Below are 26,182 nucleotides of genomic sequence, written 5' to 3' on the forward strand. Positions count from 1 at the left end.
TTCTCTGTATTTACATTAGCTTTTAATTAATGTCGTTCTTTATCTATTTCTCTATTTTCTTCTTCAAGCATGAGTAGCTAAATCCATTAGCTAGGGTTGTGGCTCAACCCTAGTGTGGGTAATTGATGGGTGTTATGATTTAAGGTTAGATCAACTGTGGGTGTTTGTTATTTGGGTCAATTTTATGGTTTAATCTATGAATTGGTGGTTGCAAACACTGGTTTGTGCTAAGTTGACTTAGCTCTTCTTGAGAAAGAGAGCCTAAGTCTCCAAAATTGACCCAACAAGGAAATGGGATGGACTCAAGAGAATTGGTAGTCCCAATTAAAGGGTTAAACCTTGAGAGAGTAATTACCCGACTTGAACCATAGTTGCTTGAGCTAATTTGCCTACCCATTTGGTCTCGGGAGAGTCAATTGGGCAAAATCACTCTCTCTACTTAGAGGTGTGAGAGTGGGTAAAATTGGGCAACGGTTATAGCATATTTCCCCAATCATGTCAATCGAGCCTTAGAAGAATTTACCCGTCAATTAGCCACCTAGGTAAAAGTCACTACCCTAGTACCTTTCTACCCATTAGATACAACTCTAGAAATTTTCTGATTAGCATAATTTAGTTCTAATTAGTAATTGATAATATTAGTTTGTTAAAGAAAAATCAAAAGATGTTTGGAAGTGACATTTGGAATAATTACACAATCCCAATCTAAATAGATACTCGACTTCATTCCTAGCTCCCTATGGAAATCGATTCCGACCCACAAATCGGGTAAAAGCTATTGCTACCCTCTCTTCCTACTGTTTGGTAGTGCGGAGTAGGTAACGATCAACTTTTTGGTGCCGTTGCTTGGGAGCTAACGGTTTTGGCTATCTATTTAGTTAGTTTTGTGTATTGTTCTTCTTTCCTTCTTTGTTACTTACTTGTTTGTGTCATTACTCAGGTACTAAAATGGCTTTAAACAACGCTAATGACCCTCTTGGAAACGTGATAACAGGGGAGGAGGTAGATGATCTTGAGCAAGATGAGGTGCCTCTTGCACTTCAAGGAAAACAAGAGGCCAAAATGTCAATGCTAATCCAAATGATAATATTCCAGACCCTCCCCCGGTTCCTCCAAGAGTGGCTCCCAGAGTATTACCGAACCAGGTCTATGCAAGTGCTATTGTCCCACCCCGAATCCGGGCGGTCAACTTTCAGATAACCAATGTGATGTTGACCTTACTTGAGCAGCATGGGTACTTCACGGGCGCTGCAAATCAAAATGCCTACAAATATCTAAAGGGGTTCGTAGATACATGTTGGGGGAGCAAGCAGATGAATGTGTCCGAGGATGCATTAAGATTGAGACTTTTCCCGTTCTCACTTCGGGGAAAGGCATTGGATTGGCTCGAGAGACTCCCCAATCATTTTATCACAACTTGGGATGAGTTGGCGGATACGTTTATTGCCAAATTCTTCTTTCCTAGTCATATGTTGGCACTTCAAGATGAAATATTAGCCTTTAAGCAAGAGCCAACGGAACCTTTGCATGAGATTTGGATCGGTATAGGACGATGGTGAAGGAATGCCCAAGTAATGATATGACCGAGGCCATGATCCAACAAACCTTCTACCGGGGCATAAATACTACAAATCAATGCATTGTGAACCAATTGGCTGGGGGAAATTTTATGAAGCTTTCTTATGATGAGGCATGTGATGTACTTGATGAAATGGCAGACACTTCTTCAGCATGGCAGAGTAGAGAAAATGTGCCTCAAGGTAACCCTACGGTTATCCATTTGCACAAGAAATTACATGATCATAGGCAAGCGATAGCTGAGCTTACTACTATGATGAATCAATTGTCTAAGGCACAATTGCAATAAGTTCAGAATCCTCGCCAAGTGAATGCCATGGAGGGTGTTAGTATGCTTTTCAACAAGAGAAGGCAAAGGAGGCAACAAAATCAAGGAAATTCTAAGCAATTTGTTGATGAATATGATGGGTGTCAAAATGATGGTTATGATGACCAAAGTGAATAGGTACATGTCAACAACTATTAAGGCAATTGAGGCAACTCTTCAAACCAACAATGGCGACCCCAAGGAAATTGGGGCAATCAACAACAAAGTGGTGGAAATTGGAACAACAACAACCAAAACAACAATTGGGGTAATCAAAACAACAACCAAGGCAATTGGAATGGAAATAACAATAATTGGGGCAACAACAACAATCAAGGTGGGTGGAACAATAATGGAAACCAAGGCAACCGGGGGCAAGGCTTTTAAAGGCCCCCAATGTACCAACAACCGAACAATCCACCCCCTTTCCCTTCTCAAGGTCCTAGTTCTTCTGGTAATGATATGAGCAGAATTGAAATGATGTTTGAGCAGATGATGAAGATGAATGCGGATGCGGATGCACAGTTATCTTCTCACAACACCTCTATCCGAAACTTAGAGGTGCAAGTAGGCCAAATCTCTGAGTCATTGAATACTCACCCGAAGGGTGCTTTACCAAGTGATACGGTAGTGAACCCAAAGGGTAGGAACATTCATATTATGGCGGTCACAACAAGAACCAGGGGAGGCGGTGATGCAAATGCCTCTAAGCAAAAACATGTCGTGAATGATGATGTTGAGTTGCAAGATGACGAAGTCCCTTTGGTAGTTGATGATGTGGTTGATGAAAATATGAACGATGAAGTGAGGATTGATATTCAAGAAGTCGAGATGGAAACCCAAAATGATGTGAACCCGTCTAGGGAACACATAATTAACATGCCGAAGCCGGTTGTGCCAAAAGCCAAGGCTCCTTTGCCAAGGCCACCTCCACCTTATCCTCAAAGGCTCACAAAGCATAAGAATGATAATTAGTTTAAAAAGTTAATTGACATGATGAAGAGCTTATCTATTAATGTGCCTTTGGTGGAGGCACTTGAACAAATGTCGGGTTATACAAAATTCATGAAAGACTTGGTTACAAAGAAGTGTTCTATGGATTGTGAAACTATAAAGATGACTCACCAAGTTAGTGCTATAGTGAATTCAATGGCCCCGAAGCTTGATGATCCTGGTGCTTTCACCATACCTTGCACCAATGAGAGTGCGGATTTTGCTAAGGCTCTATGTGACTTGGGAGCTAGTATCAATTTAATGCCCTTCTCGATTTTCAAAACATTGGGTATCGGGAAACCTAGGCCAACTTCAATGAGACTTCAAATGGCAGATCGATCGATGAAGCAACCTTTGGGAATTATTGAAGATGTGCTTGTAAGGGTGGACAAATTCAATTTGCCGGCCGACTTTGCCATTTTGGATTGTGAAGTGGACTATAATGTTCCTATTATCTTGGGCAGACCTTTCCTTGTAACGGGGAAGGCATTGGTTGATTTTGAAGTGGGTGAGCTCACATTCCGAGTGGGATGTGAAAAGGTCGTTTTCCATGTTTGCAAATCTATGAAGCAACCCAATAGAAGCGAGGTGTGCTCATTTGTAGACCTTGTGGATGATACCAGTGCTATGATCAACGTGGAGGATCCTCTTGAGGCTGTGCTATTAAATCTTGATGTCAATGAGGATGCAATTAAAGTGGAGTGCGTGAATGCATTACATGGGATGGGCTCTTATTCTTATGAGCCTAGAAAATTGTCTTTGGATCTTGAAACCCAAAAAACTCCACCAACAAAGCCATCAATTGAGGAGCCACCGGTGTTGGAGTTGAAACCACTTCCTCCACACCTCAGGTATGAATTCTTGGGCTCAAATTCTACTTTACCAGTTATTCTTTCTTCTTGCCTTACTAACATGCAGGTTGAGGCCACTTTGGCGGTTCTTCAAAAGCGGAAAAGGGCAATTGGCTGAACTCTAGCTGACATTCGGGGAATAAGCCCCGTATTTTGTATGCACAAAATTATCTAGGAGGATGATGCAAAGCCTTCCTTGGAGCATCAAAGAAGATTGAACGAGTCTATACAAGAAGTAGTGAAGAAAGAGGTGATCAAATGGTTGGATGCCAGGGTTGTGTACCCCATTTCTGATAGCTCGTGTACTTCTCCGGTGCAATGTGTACCGAAGAAGGGTGGTATGTCTGTGGTGACCAATGACAACAATGAACTTATTCCTACTCGGACAGTCACAGGTTGGAGATTTTCCATGGACTACCGGAAGCTAAACAAGGTGACCCGAAAGGACCATTTCCCATTGCCATTCCTTGACCAAATGCTTGATCGTCTCGCGGGGCATGCTTTTTATTGATTTTTGGATGGTTACTCGGGGTATAATCACATCTTAATTGCTCCAAAGGACCAAGAGAAGACCACCTTTACTTGTCTGTATGGAACCTTCGCTTTCTCTCGGATGTCATTCGGATTGTGTAATGCTCCGGCGACATTCCAAAGATGCATGATGGCTATTTTCACCGACATGGTGGAAGATATTTTCGAGGTCTTCATGGATGATTTCAGTGTGGTTGGTGACTCCTTTGAAGAGTGTTTGGGTAATTTGGATAGAGTGTTGGCCCGGTGTGAAGACACAAACCTCGTACTCAATTGGGAAAATGCCATTTTATGGTTTAATATGGTATAGTGTTGGGTAACAAAATTTCAAAATGAGGGATTGAAGTTGATAAAGCCAAGATAGAGGTGATTTCAAGGCTTTCTCCCCCCATTTCTGTCAAAGGGGTGAGGAGTTTTCTTGGGCATGCGGGTTTTTACCGGAGGTTTATAAAAGATTTTTCAAAAGTGGTACACCCCTTGTACAAGTTGCTAAAAAAGGATGCAAAGTTTGTGTTCGATGAGGGATGTATGCAAGCATTCGAGCTTATCAAGCTTAAGTTGACCACTACCCCGATCATTACCGCACCAAATTGGAGCTTGCCTTTCGAGCTCATGTGTGACGCAAGTGACGTTGCAATTGGGGCTGTTTTGGGTTAAAGGGTTAAAAAGATGTTTCATCCGGTGTACTATGCAAGAAAGAACTTGAATAAGGCTCAAAGGAACTATATAGTCAGTGAGAAAGAGTTGTTGGCTATAGCATTTGCAATGGAAAAGTTTTGGCCGTATCTTATGAGGGCCAAAGTTATAGTGCACATCGATCATGCCGCCCTTAGGTATTTGATGACAAAGAAAGACTCCAAGGCAAGATTGATGAGATGGGTGTTACTACTTCAAGAGTTTGATCTAGAAATTGTGGACCGAAAAGGTAGTGAGAATCAAGTGGCGGACCACTTGTCCCATTTGGAGTAGGAGGGGAGGCCTTGTGATGGCCTTGAGATCAATGATTCATTTCCTGATGAACAACTCCTTATGGTGTCAATGAATTATATGCCATGGTTTGCTGATGTTGCCAATTACCTTGTGACTGGAGTACTCCCGTGTAAGCTCTGTTCTAACCAAAGGAAGAAGCTCAAGCGGGATAGTTTGGATTTCTATTGGGATGAGCCATACTTGTTCAAGATTTGCACGGATGGTGTGATTAGTAGATGTGTCCCGGAGGAAGAACAATTGAATATCTTAGAGGCTTGCCATTCTTCACCCTATGGTGGCCATCATGGTGGGGTGAGGACCGCCTCGAAAGTTCTTAGTTGTGGATTCTATTGGCCCAGCCTGTTCAAACATGCAGTTGATTTTGTGAAGAGGTGTGATGATTGCCAAAGAGCAGGCGGAATTTTAAAAAGGGGTGAGATGCCTCTCAATACCATTCTTGAAGTGGATATCTTTGATGTTTGGGGCATCGATTTCATGGGTCCATTTGTTATCTCTTGTGGGAATACTTACATTCTAGTGGCGATTGACTATGTCTCAAAATGGGTTGAAGTCATGGCTTTGCCTAACAATGAAGTACAGAGTGTTGTTGCATTTCTTAAAAAGAGCATCTTCACAAAGTTTGGCACTGCTCGTGCGATTATTAGCGATGGGGGGTATCACTGTTGCAATAAAGCTTTTGACACGTTGCTTTCCAAGTACGGTGTCAATCATAAGGTTTCGACCCCTTATCATCCTCAAGCTAGTGGTCAAGTGGAAGTCTCCAACAGAGAAATCAAAAGTATCTTGTCAAAGACGGTCAATGCAAATAGGACTGATTGGTCGAAGAAGTTGGATGACGCTCTATGGTCTTATCGGACAACTTACAAAACTCCGATTGGGATGTCTCCATATCGGTTGGTGTTTGGGAAAGCATTCCATATTCCGGTTGAGTTAGAGAACAAGGCCATGTGGGCTTTGAGGAAGTTGAACCTTGAATGGGATATTGCAGCTAATCTTCGTGTTGAACAACTCAATGAACTCGATGAATTTAGATTCCATGCCTACTCCAGTTCGTCCTTGTATAAGGACAAGATGAAGTACCTACATGAAAAATATGCTCGTGGAAAGGAGTTCAATGTAGGTGATTTGGTTCTCTTGTTCAACTCCCGGTTACGTCTGTTTTCGGGAAAGCTCAAATCCAAATGGAGTGGACCGTTTGAAGTTGTGTTTATGACCCCCTTTGGTGCTCTTGATTTGAGAAACAAAAATGGTGAAGTCTTCAGAGTTAATGGGCACAGGGTCAAGAATTATCTTGGAATTATCTTGGAAATCAGGCGCTTCTTGGGAGGCAACCCGTGTCTTTTTCTTCTTGTTTTAATTGATTTTCTTTGTAGTGTAGGATTGATTTTTGTGCTAATTGGTTGTGAGATGTTGCAGGGTTATGTTGATGCAGTGTAAGACATGATGGAAAAATTGAACAAGTCTCTGAAGTTGCCAGTGCGTCCGCACTACACTTTGTGCAGAAGGCACTGGTGTGAGCCAATGTGAGGACTCTCTAAAGTTTGCCACCACGGCCGCATTACATTTCGTGCAGACCGTGGTGGACCTCTGCGGCCGCGATCTGTTTTGTGCGGACCACAGAGGTTTCCTTCCCAAACTTCTTCTGAACAAACCCAGCGCGGACTACGGTCCATTTTGTGCGGCCGCGCTGGTAGGTGAGAGTGGGTCCTAACAGTCATTCTATAAATAGAACCCAGGGACCCCCTTTTACACTTTTCACATTTTTGTCTCTCAGAGACCTAAAGCACTGTTCATCTTTCTTCCTTTGATCATACATGTGTATTTGCATTGCCTTGATTCATACCATTTCAATACCTGGTAACATTTTACCCAACCCTTTTTAGTTTAATTATTTAATTTCATTTTAGCTTTATTTCTATTAGCTGGTAGTTTCTCCTCCCGTATTTCTTCAGTTTTTAGGTTAGTTCAATTCAAATGATGATTTTGGTGGACTTCTTGAGTATAATGTAGTGGGTAAATTGAGTAGGGACCCTAACTAGGTCTAAATTTGAACTAAGTAGCTATATCTCGAACCCTAACTCAGTGCCATAAATGGGCACCCTTCGCTGACCGTGGTCAAGTTTGTGCGGTCCGCGGTGCCCTAGTGCTGTCCGCATTACCACTTTGTGCGGAACGTAGTGATGAACTTATGCAAGGTGACATTAAGCCCAGTGCGGCCGCACTGCATTTTATGCGGTCCACACTGGCCCACCACGGCCCGGTACTACTTTGTGCGGTTAGCAGTGGTCAGATTCAGAGGGGGGTATTTTGAGTCCCACCCCTGCGCGGACCGCGGTTGTTTCTATGCGGTTCGCGGTGGTCTCAGTGTGGTCGCACTCCTTTTTGTGCGGTCCGCACAGGCCATGTTCTGCAACTATTTCTACAATTGTGTTATTCTGTTCTGCAATTCTTACTGCACTAATGTCTCACTGTCTCTGGTGATACTAACAAAGTTAGATGCTTGTGCTTGCAGACAATGGTTACTCAAATAGGAAGATGCTCAAAACAACCTGGGAGAGGTGAATCCTCCGGGAGAGGCAAAGGCAAGAAGATGATCCGACGCACTCCCCAAGTGAGAGAAAGTATTAAAAAGTTGCGGAAAGCAATTAAAGCTGCAGATAGAGCTTGTGACCAATCGGGGATAGAGTACATACCTTCCTATGACATTTCCTCTTATTCTGTGCCCGAATATGTCCCTGACTAGCCCGGGAGAATGATATTGACTAATGATACTCCTCTACCCACACCCACTGCCCAAGCAGCAGATCATGTCTCCACTAAGTCGTCTGAGGGCTCAGCAGCCGGCAGTGGCGAGTAATCTACCTCCCCCACAGCTTCATTATTCGGGGAGAGTGCAGGCGGAGGTGATGAGGGAGATGAGGAGGTACATGAGAGGGGTGAGCCTCAGGTTCGGGGGATTGCCCGTATTAGGAAACCCGAAGTGTGGGAAGACAGGTTTGTAAGCCAAGTAGCATACCACAAATTCAGGGAGTGGTGGCTGGTGTGAAAATTGATTTTGGAAAGGAGTTTCATAGATAAAGATGTTCTACCTCTAAACCCCGATGTGCATAGATAGTTCAGAACAAGAGTGGGATGGGAGAACTTTATAGATGACTGCGGGGAGGCAAATGAACACTTGGTCAAGGAGTTTTACTGTAATGTGGCCCACATTGTCAAGGGCTCCAAAGTGACTAAGGTTCGAAACAAAAAGTTGTTGTTCGACGGGAAGTCTCTAAATGAATATTTGGGCTTTAATGAGGAAGATGAGTCTCCCTATATGGCAAAACTACAGATGGGCAAGGAAGTCCGTACATGGTTAGCTCAGTACTTGGCAATCCCAGGTATCGTTCCGGAGTGGTTGACTATTGGGGTCAAAATATTATGGAGGACCTAAACTTTGAGGCTAGGGTTGGGAGACGTTTGTGTGCACCCTATTAGACCCCATTTCCCATGATCAGACTCTACCTCACCACCGGGCTGTCCTAGTTGCTTCCATCATGGCAGGGTATCCCATCAATGTGGGGAATGTGATATCCCGTTTCATCTCGATTGTAGGTACTGAGACTGACAGGAACTACCCTTTCCCCAACACCCTGACCATGTACTTCAGTGATTTAAAGGTAGAAAAGAGGCAGTTTGACATTAAGGTCAAGGCTACATCTCCATTCTCATGGTATAGCTTGAGGGGACCAGACAACCCCAAGGACAAGAGCTACAATGCACCCGCTTCTGCCCCAATTGGCCAGTCTGAAGAGCCAGTTGTGGTAGAGGCCCCTATGAGCCTGCCTCTACTCTACTGAGATGCCTCCCGGACCCTCCACTTCAGATATTCCTCCAGGACCCTCCACATCAGCAGTCCCAGAGATTCCATCTACTTGGGCTCATCCTATCACTGCCTACCGGCTGAGCCAGATGCTTCAGAGTTTAAACAATTGGATTTATACTGCGTTATCCAAGTTGTCTACCTTGACCTCCACCATTGCAGCTTAGTCGTCCCCTCAGCCAGTATAGGTCCCACAGTCTATAGAGGATGCCTTGAAAAAGATAATTGAAAACAAGGAGAAGATCCTCAGTATCCAGGCTGAATTAGCAAAGGCAGTGGAATCACATAGCAGGGCTGTGAAGGAGCTCGCCAAGTAGCACAAGAAGTTGCACAAGACATGGGCTTCCAGGGAGTCCGTGAATGAGCTACGGGCGGATGTGGATAGACTGAAGGCAGACTAGCTGCCTTTAGACTTATTGTTTGAGGACCCAGCTCCAGCAGCAGTGCTAGCAGCAGAGCCACAGCAGGAGCAGGAGCAGCGACGTTCGGAGAGGAGAAGGATGATCCAAAGCGCAGATGATGCCTTCATCCAGTTGGCAGAGCCACCGGAGGCTTTCTCCAGTCAGCCACAGGATGTATCTGATACACAACCTGTCCAGGTCCAGGCCTTAATCCCAGCAGTTGAGCAGCAGGATACCAGGAACTAGTCTGAGGTTCCCAAGCATACAAAGGACCCAGGGACCGCCCATGATCCGATGCAGATAAACACGGCTTAGGGAGTCTTCATATCCTTCCTCTATTTTATTTTTGGTGCTTATTTGATTTAGTTGGCATTGGGGACAACGCCAGCTTTTATTTGAGGGGATGCGCCCTTTATCTTTGGATGACTGTATATATATTTATTTAGTTTATACTTTCTTGATTTTCATTTGGTCTGTATATAATCCTACACTTAGTTACTTTAATCGCACATTTTATCTTTTATTTGGTCTGTATATAAAGTTACATCATAGTATATATTCATTCCCCATTGTATATCCAAATTCCCTATTGTATATATTCTTTCTATTTTCGCAAAATTTTTCGTTTTGTTTCATTTTGGCACTATCAATAAACCTTTGGTTTTCTTAATGCCACGGTTCTTTCCAAAGGTGGAGTATTATGTGAACCAGGTGACTCTTCCCGATGATGGATGGTGTAACAACCTTCTTAAGGGTTTGAGTCCATTTTTGTTTTTTGTTTTTGGTAGTTTATAGTTAAGGGTACCTCAAGCAAAGCTTCACTTGGGCCTAGCACATTTGCCTTTGATCCCATGGTCAAAGACAAAATGTTGTGTTTAAGATGGTGAAAGTCGTGACCTTGAGACTCTTGTGTTGACCAACAATCATCAAGTGGTCTTTCGGGACCATTGTGTGCTCAAATCGTATCTAAGGTTGTTGTGGGCCCCCAACTATATGTTTTTAGCAATCCTTTAGCTCGTGTGGTGAGAAATCGAATTGCGAGTCCAAATCCCGAGCCATTGGTCTAGAACTTGCCCTGAATGTTTGTTGAGGCGAAATCTTAGGTGAAATTTGACTTGAGAAGTGATTATAGGGTCTCCTTGATCCAAATGATAGTTGAACAAATCCATAGCCTACCAATGATATGATACCTATAAACCATTTTGAGCCTTAAAACTTTTTCTTTCAGAAACCATGATACAAGCCTATACCCGCTCTAAAAGATACCCTATCTTGGCACCCGATCTTTCCTTGAGCACATGGAAAAAGTATAAGTTTTGGGGGAGGGAGATACGAGGAAGGGAACAAAGTGTTAAAAGGTACAAAAGCGAAGAAAAGGAAAGGCAATGAAAAAGAAAGAAAAGAAAAAGGCAAAAAGAAAGCCCAATGTGAAAAAGAATAAAAAGGGATTCAAGAAAAGCAAAAGAGAAAAAGGTATGGAAAGTTGAAAAAGGAGAAATATTTTGAATTGCATGAGAAAGAGTGACAGTGTATCTCTCTTACCCCTTAGAAAGAAGTAAGATGACTCAAAGAGTCAAGAGAATTGTGACAAATGAATCAAAAGAAGTGCTTAAGGGAAGATGGAACCCACTTAGATCTAAACATGTCCTACCCTGAACTAAAAGCCTTCACAATGACTCCACAAAAGTCCTATATGATCTTGAGTTGAATGAAGCTTGCATTAGTGGATACTTACATGAGGGGAAAGCATATGGTACTTAGAGCCGGAATTGTGACCTTTCCTTGAGAGAGATGAGTGAATTTCCATTTACCTCGGTTTGTGTGCTAATACTCTAAAAGGTGAGGTTTGCTTAGGGAGAGTTGAGGATATGTGAGTTTGTGTTCCACAATGACCGAAGTAATTGAGAGAGTTCTTTGATGTAATAAGTCAACTCTTGATGTTCTTGTGTCACACTTGATCCATGGTTTATCAAAGGTTAAATGTTGTTAATGATTCATTCACATCGAGGGAAATAGTTAACCCCAATTGATGTTGTTGAGGTTACTTTAGGATAGCTGAAAATACTTGGATTTTCCCTTAAGGGGTGAGTGTTATTTTGTTTGCTTGAGGACAAGCAAAAGATTAAGTTTGGGGGAGTTAATAACTAGGAATTTCGACGTGTTTTATGCTCCTTCCTGCTTACGCTTTGATTATAAATTCTTACAAAATAGTCTCAAAAGGCTCATAAGTTGTGCTTGATTGCAAGTTTGATCGACAAAGTGATGAAATGTCAAAGATCGGCTAAGAAGGAGTGAAACCTGCTCAAGTACCATATCGAGCTTCAAGGCAGTGAAGTTGCATTCGATCTTGCGCGGTCCGCACTGAAGGTTCTGCGGCTGCATTGCCATTATGTGCGGTTCGCGGAAGAGAAGATCAGAGAGATGTAATTTGACAAGGATCAAGCCAGCGTAGTCCGCGGTCATTTTTGTGTGGACCACAATAGAGACCTCTGCGACCGTGGTCCATTTTGCGCGGTCCACGGAGCCTGAGTTCAGAGAGACAAGACTTCAAGTCCAAGAGCCTAGTGTGGCCGCAGTCTATTTTGTGAGGGCCGCACTGACCCCGCAGGGGCATTTTTGTCCAGATTTTCCAGTTTAGTATAAATAGAACATTTTTCCATTTTTAGGGTATCATTTAAATCCAAAACAAAGCTGCGCTCATGAGAAGCTATTGTGTAGCCATTTTTGGCATCTTAACTTAGATTTAACGATAGATTATCTGTATTTACATTAGCTTTTAATTAATAGTCTTGTTCTTCATCTATTTCTCTAGTTTCTTCTTAAAGCATGATTAGCTAAACCCATTAGCTAGGGTTGTGGCTCAACCCTAGTATGGGTAATTGATGGGTGTTGTAATTTAAGGTTAGATCGACTATGGGTGTTTGTTATTTGGGTCAGTTTTATGGTTTAATCTATGAATTGGTGGATGCAAACACTTGTTTGTGCTAAGTTGACTTGGCTCTTCTTGAGAAAGAGAGCCTAAGTTTCCAAAATTTACCTAACAAGGAATTGGGACGGACTAAAGAAAATTGATAGTCCCAATTAAAGGGTTAAACCTCGAGAGAGAAATTACCCGACTTGAACCCTAGTTGCTTGAGCTAATTTGCCTACCCATTTGATCTCGGGAGAGTCAATTGGTCAAAATCACTCTCTCTACCGAGAGGTGTGAGAATGGGTAATATTGTGCAACGGTTATAGCATATTTCCTCAATCATGTCAATCGAGCCTTAGAAGCATTTACCCGCCAATTAGCCACCTAGGTGAAAGTCACTACCCTCGTGCCTTGCTACTCGTTAGATACAACTATAGCAATTTTCTCATTAGCATAATTTAGTTCTAATTAGTAATTGATAATATTAGTTTGTTACAAAAAAATCAAAAGATGTTTGGAAGTGACATTTGGAACAATTACACAATCCCAATCTAAATAGATACTGACTCCATTCCTAGCTCCTTGTGGAAATTATTCCCGACCCACAAATCGGGTAAAAGCTATTGCGACCATCTCTTCTTACTTTTTGGTAGTGTAGAGTAGGTAGCGATCAGCATCTAAACACTCCGATAATCGAGGTTCTTCCATGGGGTCAGTATGTTTATTGAACCCATTCTTGCTCATGAGTCCCGAGAGCTTTGACCACGATCATTCCAAAGAGCATTACACCCCGAGCTGTTGTTTTGCTGATCTACATATGGATGATATCGTTCCTTGTTTGATCTTGATTCCCTGTCTGTATCCCTCGGGGGTTTAGCTGCCAATCTAATAGGATGAACTAAACTTGAGGGGGCTCCCAACTAGTCTTCCTCGACCCTGATCTTTGATTGGTAACAATTATGCACGTCTGACCACGTCACAACTGGATACTCGATGACATTCTGCTTTAATTATTGAGACGCGATCGATTCCGCTTGTTCAAACCCTTCATAAAAGCATGCATTACCCAGTCATCCGAGACCAATGGTAATTCCATTTGCTCCATTTTAAATCGGGATATGAACTCCCTTAACATCTCATCGTTCCTCTGTCTTATCTTCAAAACATTCAATTTCCTCGTTGCCACCTTTATCGCCCCGACATGCGCTTTTATGAAGGCTCATACTAACTTAGCAAACGAATCGATAGAGTTCGTGGGAAAGTTTTGATACCAAATCATGGCTCCATTTGACAAAGTTTCCCCAAACTTCTTCAACAATATTGATTTGATCTCATCATCATTTAAATCGTTTCCTTTAATCCCGTAAATGTATGAAGTAATATGCTCGTTAGGATCGGTTGTCCCATTGTATTTGGGTATATTGGGCATGCGAAACTTATTAAGAATAGGCTTCGGAGCCGTTCTCGGAGGGAACGACTTCTGTATGAACTTTTTGGCATCCAAACCTTTCAAGACCGGGGGCCTGGTATTTAATCAACATGGGAGTTATAAGTCTCCACCTTTTTGTCATTATCCTCAATCGTTTTTTCCCGGATTCAATCCTCTTTGTGAGATCTTCGAGCATCCTCATAATTGTGGGGTCAGTCCCGGAGTCACTACCGTTTGATCTCTCTAGTTCCGGTTAAGCACATCGAGTGTTTTCTAGTTCGGCTATACTCGGAGATTTATTTTGACTTTGAAGTTGAGCGATGGATATCTATTAAGCTTATAGCATCTCGAATTTCACTTGGAGGCCGACTCTCCCATCTCATATACCCTGCATTCCTTGGCCACCTGATCGGGCTTCCCTTCGTACACTCCCTCCGGGGTCTGCGCCTAAATCGGCGTTTAGAGCGATGTGTGAACTAACATCAACTAATGCCATACCCTATATTCCTTGGCCACCAGATCAAGCTTCCCTGCGTACATTCCCTCTGGTGTCTGTGCCTAAATCCTTGTTCAGAGCAATGTGTGAACTAACATCAACTGGTTCCATATTTGGCACTTCTCCAGGGTTTATTGGTGGTACGCCGACCCCTATATTATTGTTTTCCCCATGAAATCCTAGACCATCGTTGTCGTGTACATGTGTGTTTTGCGAGTCAGACATGTTTCAGCCTGAGAATCAAAAATTCTTGACAAGAAAAAGTGTACAAATATCGTGTGTTATGAGAATCAATAAAGAAATAGTCACTATTATCTTTAGCGCCAGACTGTTTACCTCGAAAATACGAGTAACAATTAAATTTGATTTATAATTTTAAAGATATGTGATTTAATTCAATATAATTAATAATAAAGAAATATAACGTATAAATGAAAGAAATGAGTGAATCAAATCAGTGTTTCTAGGCAGTATCGACCTCGAGCCAAAGCGACCTCGAGATGGATTAAGAACAATAAAGCAAGAATAATAAAGCTAAAGGATAATTCTAATGTACAATGAGCGAAAAAGTAAGAGAGTATATTCTTTGCCAATGATTAGATGATCTTTACAAATGATTGGGGTCCCCTTTATATAATAGGGGAACCCTAAATAAGGTATATTTCTATTTACGGTAAAGACTCTTATTGGGATAGCTATCTAACTGTCTAGTACAGATTCGTACAAATCTATTCCAAGATTTACGCCATGATCTTGAGGACGTGGCAGGAATCTTGCCATACTGTAACAAAATCATAACAGCACCATCTCGGAGTCGGTTGTACTTAGCTCTGATACCCATCGTACACTTCGATCCTCGGTCATTGCACTCTATCTTTGAGCTCGAGTCTGATCCATCGAGCTCGAACTCGATCTTACCTGAGTTCGAGCTTAAGGTGACCCTTCGACCCCGAGAAATCGGGCATACCTGATTTCGACCGTATACAGGTACATAATGAAACAAGCTTTTAAACACTAATAACGTGTTTTAAATTTGTATGGGCTCTAAACCAAAACGGAGAATATAAATAATTTTGGCCGCAGGCTAAAAGTGATCTTTGCCTAATAATATTCTTAGTTTTTACTATTCAACTAAGTCTATTTTTTAGAAATAAAATGGTTAAATCTCTTACTTAATCCTGCCAAAAGAAGACATTATTTCATACTTTATCTTCATCAATCATCAAGCTAGGTGGTGTAAATACATTAAACACACCTAGCTTGAAACTCAAGTACTCGTGTTGAATTTCGCTTAATCCTTTTGTCAACAAATCAGCTTGTTGTTCTCTTGTCCTAACATACTTAGTCGCAACTAGACCTTCCAATATCTTCTCCTTTATAAAATGACAATCTATGTCAATATGCTTTGTTCGTTCATGAAATACTGAATTTCCTGCAATATGTATTGCTACCTTGCTATCACAGTAAATGTTCACAGGTAATCAAACCTCAACTCACATCTCCTTTATCAACCCCATTAGCCAAACTAATTCAGCAAGTGTGGCTGCCAAACTTGTATTATACTTTAATAGAACTTCTAGATACTCTTGTCTTCTACTTAGACTTCCAAGACACTAAAGAACCACCAAGCATGATCAAGAATCATGTTACAGATCTTCTATAATGTTGACAAACAACCCAATCTGCATCACAGAATGCCTCCAATGTGCCTGTGGATTTGTTGGACATCAATATGCCCTGTCCAGGATGGTTCCTGACATATTTATCAACTCTGATTGATGCCTCCACATGTGAACTCTTTGGTTGCTGTAGAAACTGGCTTAGCATCCGCACACTAAATGCCTAGTCAGACCTTGTCACAATAAAATATAGCAACTTGCCTATTAGTCTTTGATAGACACTTGGATCTGGTAGTAGCTCATCTACAACATCACTTGAAGCACCAAGATGATCATCATACTCCTTGGTAGTCAGCTTTGCATTCACTTCTACTGGAGTAGCTATTGCTTCTCCAAGCCCAAGTTCGGAGATAAACTCTAAAGCATATTTTCTTTGATGCATAAGACTCCCATCTACAAATCTGGAAAACTCTATTCCTAGAAAGTACTTCAACTCTCCCAAGTCGTTCATTTTTAATGTTTGTTGTAGTATTGTCTTTGTCTCTTCAATTAGGTACAGATGGGTACCGGTGACTAGCATGTCATCTACATACACCAGCACTATCATTGTGCCTTTAGTAGTCTACTTGATTAACAAAGAGTGATCATATTGGCTCTTAACAAAGCCAAACTGATATAAAGCTTCTGTGAGTTTCTCATTCCACTGTCTAGGGGCCTGTTTCAGGCCATACAAGAATTTACGATGCCTGCACACTGGTTGAGACTCCCCCTAGCTTCTGAAAACTGGTGGAAATTGCATATAGATCTCATCAAAGAGATCACCCTGAAGAAAAACATTTTGCTGAATGCGCCACTTCTGAGCTGCATCTATTGATAGAATAGTCCTCATAGTCACCATTTTCACTATAGGGGAAAAGGTTTCTTGATAATCAATACCCTCCTTGTGACCGTACTCTTTAGCTACCAACCTAGCCTTGAATCTCTTAACTTCACCTGAGGCCTTGTATTTGACTTTATATATTCATTTACAACCAATTGGAACCTTTCTTTTAGGAAGAGAGACAATGTCCCAGGTGTGATTGCTTCAAGTGCTTCAATATCAGCTTCATAGCATCTACCCTTCTAGGATTTTGACTGGCTTCATTATATGTAGCAGGTTCTACAATAGAGGAGAAGGCTGCAAGATAGGCTTGGTATTTAGGGGACAAGCTATTGTAGGAGACATAGATTGCAATTGCATATGGTACAACCTCATGTACATTCAATGATACAAAATCCTATGGTCTCGAGGATCTTCTAACTTCTTCTACAATTGAGGGGATTAATGGTAGTTGTTGAATAGGTGGAGCTTGCACTTGACTCTGTTCAAGACTATCTCCAATTGGAGGAGCCAAGATTGATTCTCCTTCACTCTCACTTGCAGCATTGTTATCGTGAACATTTTCATTTGTATTACTAGGCACATATCCTATATCTGAATGTGTCACCTTAGCCTCATACTCACTACTGTGACTTGCATCACAAACTGTTGGAACTCCTGACAGCTGAGTATAGTCTGCAGGGACATCTGATGTAGAAATATTAGTAGATATTTATTTCTTATCTGTCTAAAATGAAAGATAGTCTCTTTGAAAACAACATCCACGTTAACAAATAAAGAATGATTAGTTAGATTTAAGAGTACATAGCCTTAATGAGTTGCAGCATAGCCCATCAACACTACTGGTATAGCTCTTGACATAAACTTGTCCTTCTCTTGAACTATTTTGGCATAGCATAAGCATCGTAGTACTCTGATATGTTGTAATGAAGGTTTCCTATTGTGCAATTTCTAGAAGGGTGATAGTCCATTAGTAACAGAAGAAGGCATCATGTTGATTATGTGTACTGCAGCTAGTACACAGTGTCCCCAATATTTCAAAGGTATATGAGCTTGAAATCTCATTCCTATAGCAACCTCTAAAATATGTTCGTGCTTCCTCTCGGCTACACCATTTTGCTGAGGAGTATATACGTAGGTTCTTTAATGAATCATTCCAAGATCGCTAAACAGATCACTGCAAGTTGAATTAGAAAGTTCCAATCCATTGTTTGTCCTGATAATGTTAACACACTTGCTATGTTGTGTATTTACATAGCATAAGAAGAATTTTAAGACTACACATACATCTAACTTATGCTTCAGTAAAAATAACCATGCCATTCTAGAGAAGTCATCCACCAAAGCTAGGAAGTATTTATTTCCATCAAATGTAGGCACTCTATAAGGACCCCATACATCTTTAAGTATCAAATCAAAACATTTTGTGCTTTTAATACTGCTGCTAGAAAAGGGAATTCTAGTATGTTTAGCTAATAGACATTCATGACAATTATCCATAGTTGTGACACAATTCTGAGTTTTAACAGGAAACAACTTCTTTAATACTACAAAAGATGTATGTCCTAGTCTCTTATGCCACAAGTCAATATCCTGCTTCTCCTTCGGTTTTGTACTGTCCTTGATTGTTATTGTTGTTTCTTGATTGCTCTTATTTGTGTGAGGGATAAACATATAAAGACCATTATATTCCTTACCAATCTCCTTCACCCTCCCATTATAGAGATCCTGAAATAGGCAAAAATCAAGATAAAAGGAACCACAACATTGTAAGTCCTTGGTTGCCTTGGATACTGAGAGTAGATTATATCTGAATTTTGGGACATGTAGGACATTTTTTTAGTATACTTCTTGCTGAAATTGGACTAATACCCATGTGTGTAACATAGACTACATCTCTCTTTGGAAGATATGCCTTTTTAGGATTACTAGGTTTAATCTCTTCTGATTTAGATAATAGCTATAAGTCAGACACCATATGATTTGTAGCCCTTGTATTAATGATCCACTCTGGGGGCTTATTATTCACTAAGAAAACACAAGTAGTACATGTTGTGTGTGCCATATTTACTGAGGGAGAAATTATAGAACTCTTGTTCGACATTTGTAAGATCTGTTCATATTGTTCCTTAGTAAACGTATATGCTACTGGATGTCTTCTTGATGAGCTGTCGCTTGAGGTTAAGGGTTGTCTCTGCACTCCAGGCTGAGCTGAAGTCTACATTTGTTTAGATAGATTCTATACCTGTATAAATGGCTATACCTGATTATAGAAGGTCTGATTTGGATCTTCAATGCAAATATTGTAAGTTGCAGCTCCCCCTTTCTTCTTAGACTTGACACCTTGTGGATAACCAATAATCTTCCAGCAACTCCTTGTTGTGTCCCTTCTTCTTACAGTAGTCACAATAGTCACTGTAGGTTCTTTTATGCTTAGAGTAATTTCCAGGCTGTTGAGAATTGTTTGGCTGAAAGTTATTATGCTGAAATCTAGGTTGGAAATCACTAGATCTGGATGAGTATAGGGCAGATGACTCATAACTTTCAGCTGGAATAGGTGATGTCAATCCTAAATTTCCTACTTTAGCTGCTATAGACTTCTGGTTTTCATCGCTTATAATCATAGAGAAAGCCTAATTAATTATAGGTAAAGGGTATATCAACAGTATTTGACTCTTTTCATGAGCATAGGAGTAGTTCAATCCCATAAGAAATTGGTACAACTTTTGTCTCTTTATAACAACAACATAATCTCTGGACTTCTCACTATCACATGGAGCAGGGTCTAAAGCTTCAAGCTCATCCCATAGATCCTTCATCTTAATGTAATAATCAGAAACAGATGATGTACCTTGATATAGGATTGCAATTTCCTTGTGGAGATTGATTGACCTAGATCAATCTACTTTGTCAAATTTCTCTCGCAAGTCCTCCCAATCAGTATGCGCACTAGCTCCAAATACCACTCCTCCGACGAGCTGTGGAGTTATAGCATTCATCAACCATGAGAGTAAAATTGCATTGTACCTCTCCCATTATTCCCATAGATTTTCACGAAATATTTCCTTTTTCCATGTTCCTTCTACTAGACCTAGCTTATTTCTTCCTCGCAGAGCTATCCTCATAGATCGATTCCATTTATCATAATTGTCAGTACCTGTTAATTGAAACGAAATCAATCGTGCTCCACTCGTATCCACAGGACCAAAGTATAATGGATGATTGTGAGGCAAATCAACTCTGAAATCCTCATTAGCTAGAGTATCTCCAAATACTGTATATACACCTATGGAGGCGTTAGTCGTGTTGTTATCAACAGTATCTCCCATGGCTACTCTATTTTAACTGACAAGGCTTCGATTCTGCGATTGATTTTTTCTGAATCTCACAAATTCTCCAATGGCGATGTGAATCGATGCATGAGACCAGTGATTCCTAGTCTTACCGCTCTGATATCATGTTAATTTTATGGATCGAGCTATGTAAACCCTAGCTGAGAAGACAGGGAATAGATGAAGGAATGAAGGAAATGAACTGAAGAAGAAATGCAGAAACTGATTTTGTTAAAACTGCCAAACACTATACATATGACCCCTATTTATAGACAATGACTTATCGACTTTGTACATCTTACTACCCAATATTAAATATGCTATACTACCATTAATTTATTACACATTAAGTCACACCTCTCACAACATTTCGTAGGACCAAAAATCCTGTCACAATATAATCATTATTTTTTCAATATACTACTTTTAAAGGACAGACAATCCTTTTTAAGTTCTCATATTAAGTTGGAAAAAGGGGTTGCTCTGATGGTAAGCAACCTCCACTTCCAACCAAGAGGTTGTGAGTTCGAGTCACCCCAAAAGCTAGGTGGGGAGTTCTTGGAGGGAAGGATGCCGAGGGTCTATTTGAAAACAGTCTCTCTACCCCAAGGTAGGGGTAAGACTTGCGTACACACTACCCTCCCCAGACGCCACTAGTGAAATTATACTGGGTTGTTGTTGTTGTTTTATATTAAGTTGGAAAAAGTAGAGGGAGATAACTAATTATAATTTTGACAAAGCAAAAGAAAAGACAAAAGGACAAGATCAAAATTAATGATAAGAATCTTAATTAAGTAATATTTACTCCATTATGACTTTGCCATAATATATAGTTAAGCATAGGTACGTATACATCGTCCTAATTTTTGCATAATTGGAAATTTAAGGGAGATAATTATATTTACATATTAGCATGCAAATGCTCCTATACTTTTCCTTCTTTTGACTACATTTTCATCTTCATTAGTTTATTCTATACAATTCATTGTACTAATCCACAATGAATTGCAAGATCGTTTAGGAACTCACTGTATAATTGAAGGGTTTGACAATGGAGTTTTTACAATTCCACAGGGTCGGTTCGATGATTTTCCAGTGAATTTAAATGACCCTAAACAACGTGCAAATGCTACTTTTGCTTTGGTTTCTGAAGCTACAAAATTACCTAGACCACATGGTCAGTTTGTTGTCTTTGATAATATTAGAGATTCTAAGAGATGTGGGAATAATAAATGTGAATGGCATGCAAAAATTGATGGTTTGTATCTTAATATTAACAGCAAACAAGTTAAGGAGTTTAGTTGGTCCTCTTAGGATATATTAACAACAACAACAACAACAACCCAGGAAAATCCCACAAGTGGGGTCTGGAGAGGGTAGTATGTACGCAGACCTTACCCCTACCCCAAAGGGGTAGAGAGGCTATTTCCAAAAGACCCTCGGCTCAAGATAATAAAAAAACAAGAAAAACAAATGGGGAGAGTATTAGTTTCACCATAGAGATCATAGGAAAAATAGGAACCTAAAATGCATAAGATAAAATACAAGGCAGAAATGATGGCTAGTAAATAGATCTAGCACTGAAAAGAGGAAATATTAAGACACGACAATGTCCCTAGTAATTTTCGATTAAAACCTTACCAGACTAGGCTCACAATGGAACAAAGTAACGCAAGACTCAACTAGCTCCTAGCCTACAACTGTAATACTCGACCTCCACAAATTTCTATCAAGTGTCATGTCCTCGTAAATCTGAAGTCTCACCATATCCTGCCTGATCACTTCTCCCCAATACTTCTTAGGCCGCCCTCTACCTCTTCTCGTGCCCTCCACGACCAGCTGCTCACACCTCCTCACTGGAGCATCTGGGCTTCTCCTCATTACATGCCCGAACCATCTGAGCCGCGCTTCTCGCATCTTGTCATCAATGGGAGCCACGTGCACCTTCTCTCGAATATCATCATTTCTAATCTTGTCTATCCTAGTGTGCCCGCACATCCATCTCAACATTCTCATTTCAGCTACTTTCATCTTTTGGATATGTGAGATCTTAACAGGCCAACACTCCGCCCCATACATCATGGGCGGTCTAACCACCGCTTTATAGAACTTACCTTTGAGTATTGTTGGCACTCTTTTGTCACACAAAACTCCGGATGCTAACTTTCACTTAATCCATCCTACCCCAATACGGTGTGTGACATCTTCATCAATCTCCCCTCCCCCATGGATAACTAACCCAAGGTACTTGATGCTTCCTCTACTTGGGATAACCTGTGATTCAAGCCTCACATCCATGCCCACTTCCCCCGGCTCAGTGCTGAAAATACACTCCAAGTATTCCATCTTCGTTCTACTCAGCTTGAAACCTTTAGACTCAAGGGTATGTCTCCAAACTTCCAATCTCTCGTTAACACCGGTTCGTGACTCATCGATCAGAATTATGTCATCGGCAAATAGCATGCACCATGGCACCTCCCCCTGTATATGGTTTGTTAACGCATCCATCACCTGGGCGAATAAGAATGAACTGAGTGCAGAGCCTTGGTGTAACCCCATTTCAACCGGAAAGTTCTCAGAGTCGCCTCCTACCATCCTAACCCGAGTCTTAGCCCCATCATACATGTCCCTAATCGCCATAATATAGGGAACCGACACACCTTTTGCCTCCAAGCATCTCCATAGAACTTCTCTAGGAACCTTATCATACGCTTTCTCTAAGTCAATAAACACCATGTGCAGATCCTTCTTTCTCTCTCTGTACAGTTCCACCAACCTCCTAACAAGGTGTATAGCTTCTGTGGTTGAACGACCCGGCATGAACCCGAACTGGTTGTCTGATATAGACACTATCATCCTCACCCTTGCTTCAACGACCCTCTCCCATACTTTCATGGTATGACTCAGTAATTTGATACCCCTATAGTTATTACAACTCTGGATATCACCTTTATTCTTGTACAATGGGACCACCGTACTCCACCTCCACTCGTCTGGCATACTCTTTGCCTTGAAAATAACATTAAACAGCCTAGTCAACCACTCTAAACCTTCTCTCCCTACACCCTTCCAAAATTCCACTGGAATCTCGTCTGGTCCGGTTGCTCTTCCCCTACTCATCCTACGCATAGCCCCCACGACCTCCTCAACCTTGATACGCCTGCAGTGCCTGAAGTCCCGATGACTCACGGAATGCTCCAATTCGCCTAGCACAACATCTCGATCCCCTTTTTCATTCCGAAGTCTGTGGAAGTAAGTTTGCCATCTCCTCTTAATCTGGGCATCTTCCACCAGTATCCTACCATCCTCGTCCTTAATGCATCTCACTTGGTCCAAATCTCGAGCCTTCCTCTCTCTCAACTTGGACAGCCAAAATAACTTCTTCTCCCCGCCCTTTTCCCCCAGTTCCTCATACATACGGCTATAAGTTGTAGTCTTCGCCTCTGTGACCGACCGTTTAGCTTCTTTCTTAGCTACCTTATATCTCTCCATGCACGCTCGCCTCTCCTCCTCACCTATGCTCCCCACTAACTTCAGGTATGCCGCCTTCTTCACTTCCACTTTACCTTGGACCACTTCATTCCACCACCAGTCACCTTTATGCCTACCAGATACACCAGTCCAGACCCCTAACACCTCTCTCGCAGATGCCCTTATACAGTCTGTTGTTGCTGACCACATAGTGTTTGCGTCCCCACTGCTCCTCCAAGCTCCCATAGCCAGCAACTGACACTCCAACTCTTGGGCTTTATCCTTAGTCAAGGTTCCCCACCTAATTCTTGGTGATCCCCGAGCAGACCATTTCCTCCTCAATAACCTAATACCAATATCTATCACCAAGAGTCTAAGTTGTGTCGCGAGTGCCTCGCTCGGAATCACCTTGCAATCCTTATACAAACCGCTGTCACACCTCCTGAGGAGAAGATAGTCAATCTGAGTCTTCGCTACCCCATTTTGAAAAGTAACCAAATGCTCCCTCCTCTTCGGAAATCTAGAGTTGGCAATCACCAACCCAAAAGCCTTAGCGAAGTCCAACTGCGTGGTACCTCCTCCGTTCCTCTCCCCAAAGCCAAATCCTCCATGCACCTCGCCATAACCACCTGCGTTTACCCCAATATGACCATTGAAATCCCCTCCTATGAATAGCTTCTCAGCAGGCGGTACCTGGCGCACAATCTCATATATCCCCTCCCAAAAGCGTTGTTTAACCTCTTTAGATAGGCCCGCATGCGGCACATAGGCGCTAATGACGTTCAGGGTGTACTCTCCAACCACCAACTTAATAACCATCAATCTATCATTCAATCGTCTAACTTCGACCACAAACTCTCTAAGTTCCCTATCCACCAAGATACCTACTCCATTCTTACCTCTCTCGACTCCTGAGTACCAAAGTTTATACCCGTCTGCATCCCTCGCACTCGACCCTACCCACCTTGTCTCCTGGACACACGCTATGTTGACCCTCCTCTTCTGGAGAATCTTCGCCAACTCTATAGACTTACCCGTCAATGTACCTACCTTCCATGACCCAATTCTTAACCTATAGGCACCCCAATTCCTTTTACCTCTCTTGCCTCCCGGCGCACCCCCTAACCCCTGCCCTACCTCCCACCCTACCCCCCGAGGACATGACCTCACTCGACCATCTCAGACCACAGCCGCTATACCTACGACAGACTAAGGGGAATCAATAACACACCCAAAGCAATGGACCAAGATAGGCAAAGACAGGCTACAACTAATTAGCTCACTAATACAATGGATACACTAATATGAACTATGACTGCAACAACTTAACTAACACAATGAAGGGGACAATGAAAAACGGGAGGTACCAAGTCCCGCCAGTAGAACCTAGGAGTTGTCTTGGAATATATGTCGAAGTTGCATCCAATTAGCACGTTCGCATCCAACTCCTGCTGACCCTTGTCAGGGTTGTTCCTTTTGTTTGCACCTGCATGTCTCGCTCACCAAGAGTCCCTAACCTGAAATACACACACAACACCAGGAAGACAAACAAAGCCGGGGGTTGTCACCGCTACCACTAGTGAGGCCCCTCCTGTAGCAAATGAGAGCTAAAAGGTTGCAAAAGATGCAGAGTTGGTAGGCGTTTCTTGAAATTACAAACCCAGATTTAAGAAACCCAGATCGGCATTTCTTGAATTCTAGATCTTGCACCACCGACACAATAAGGTACTAGGTAGCAGCTAAAATCCAATGTAAGTCAGAGCTGAAGATTGTGATGAAATACCAGAACACCATAGATAATTAACACAAATATTGTTAAACAACAATCCACAGAAAAGCAAATCTGGTCAAAACAGAAGGGAAAAAAAAGGAGAAAAGAAGCTTTTCTTCTCTCTCCAGAGAAAGTTAACTAATACTATTGCAAATTGCGTGTTGGGGAAATATAATGGGAGTTGATTCAAGGGGAAAATGACCAAAGCAGTGAGAACGATTTTGGGTACAGGGGTTGAGTTCCTCATTTTATAGAATACTAATAAAATACTAAGAAAATTTTCCAGAACCTTAAAATTCTCGTTGGTAAGATGAGCAGAATACCTGGCCACTGATTTGCGTCGGCTCCGGGACTGGAGCTTTTCGCCGGTCGATTTTGACCGTTACCTGATAGAGAGAGAGAGAGGAAAGAGGAAAAGAGAGAGAAAAAGTTCTTAGAATATATTAAGTCATATGGAATTTGATTTATTTACTCAATTGATTCTTGTAAAGGGAGTGGGATAATTAGTAAAGTATTAAGAATACATGTTGTTAGTTACTGTTTTTACAAATATTCAAAGTTTTGTGAACGAAAATATGATGAAAATTTGATTATATATTACATTTAGAACTTTCTATCAATCACTAATATTCAGTTCTCTGCCTAGATCCGGTATTATATTTAAGTTAAAAGAACAATCCCTCTCACCATTTTGAAGCTATTTTTTTAGAGTTTAGCTCATACACACTGTAAAAAGAAATTATAGTATCTTATCTGTTGT

At 41.5% G+C, this 26,182-nt stretch overlaps 1 protein-coding gene across 1 annotated transcript; it reads right to left on the bottom strand.

Annotated features, from left to right (window-relative positions):
• Positions 1-22,346: 22,346 nt before the first annotated feature.
• Positions 22,347-24,470, bottom strand: LOC138891327 (uncharacterized). The gene is made up of 2 exons (XM_070174725.1): positions 23,129-24,470; positions 22,347-22,897 (listed from the first exon to the last, which is right to left on the bottom strand). The coding sequence occupies exons 1-2, from the start codon at positions 24,468-24,470 to the stop codon at positions 22,347-22,349; spliced, it is 1,893 nt and encodes a 630-aa protein (XP_070030826.1).
• Positions 24,471-26,182: the final 1,712 nt, after the last annotated feature.

This window comes from Nicotiana sylvestris, chromosome 1, assembly GCF_000393655.2.
Source record: "Nicotiana sylvestris chromosome 1, ASM39365v2, whole genome shotgun sequence".
NCBI classification, from domain to species: Eukaryota; Viridiplantae; Streptophyta; class Magnoliopsida; order Solanales; family Solanaceae; genus Nicotiana; species Nicotiana sylvestris.

Coding starts and splice junctions, on each gene's coding strand:
- LOC138891327 (XM_070174725.1), bottom strand. CDS start 24,470: ATGGTTATTAAGTTGGTGGTTGGAGAGTACACCCTGAACGTCATTAGC. Junction 22,898..23,128: donor CCCATTGTACAAGAATAAAG/GTGATATCCAGA, acceptor TTATTGACTTAG/AGAAAGCGTATGATAAGGTT.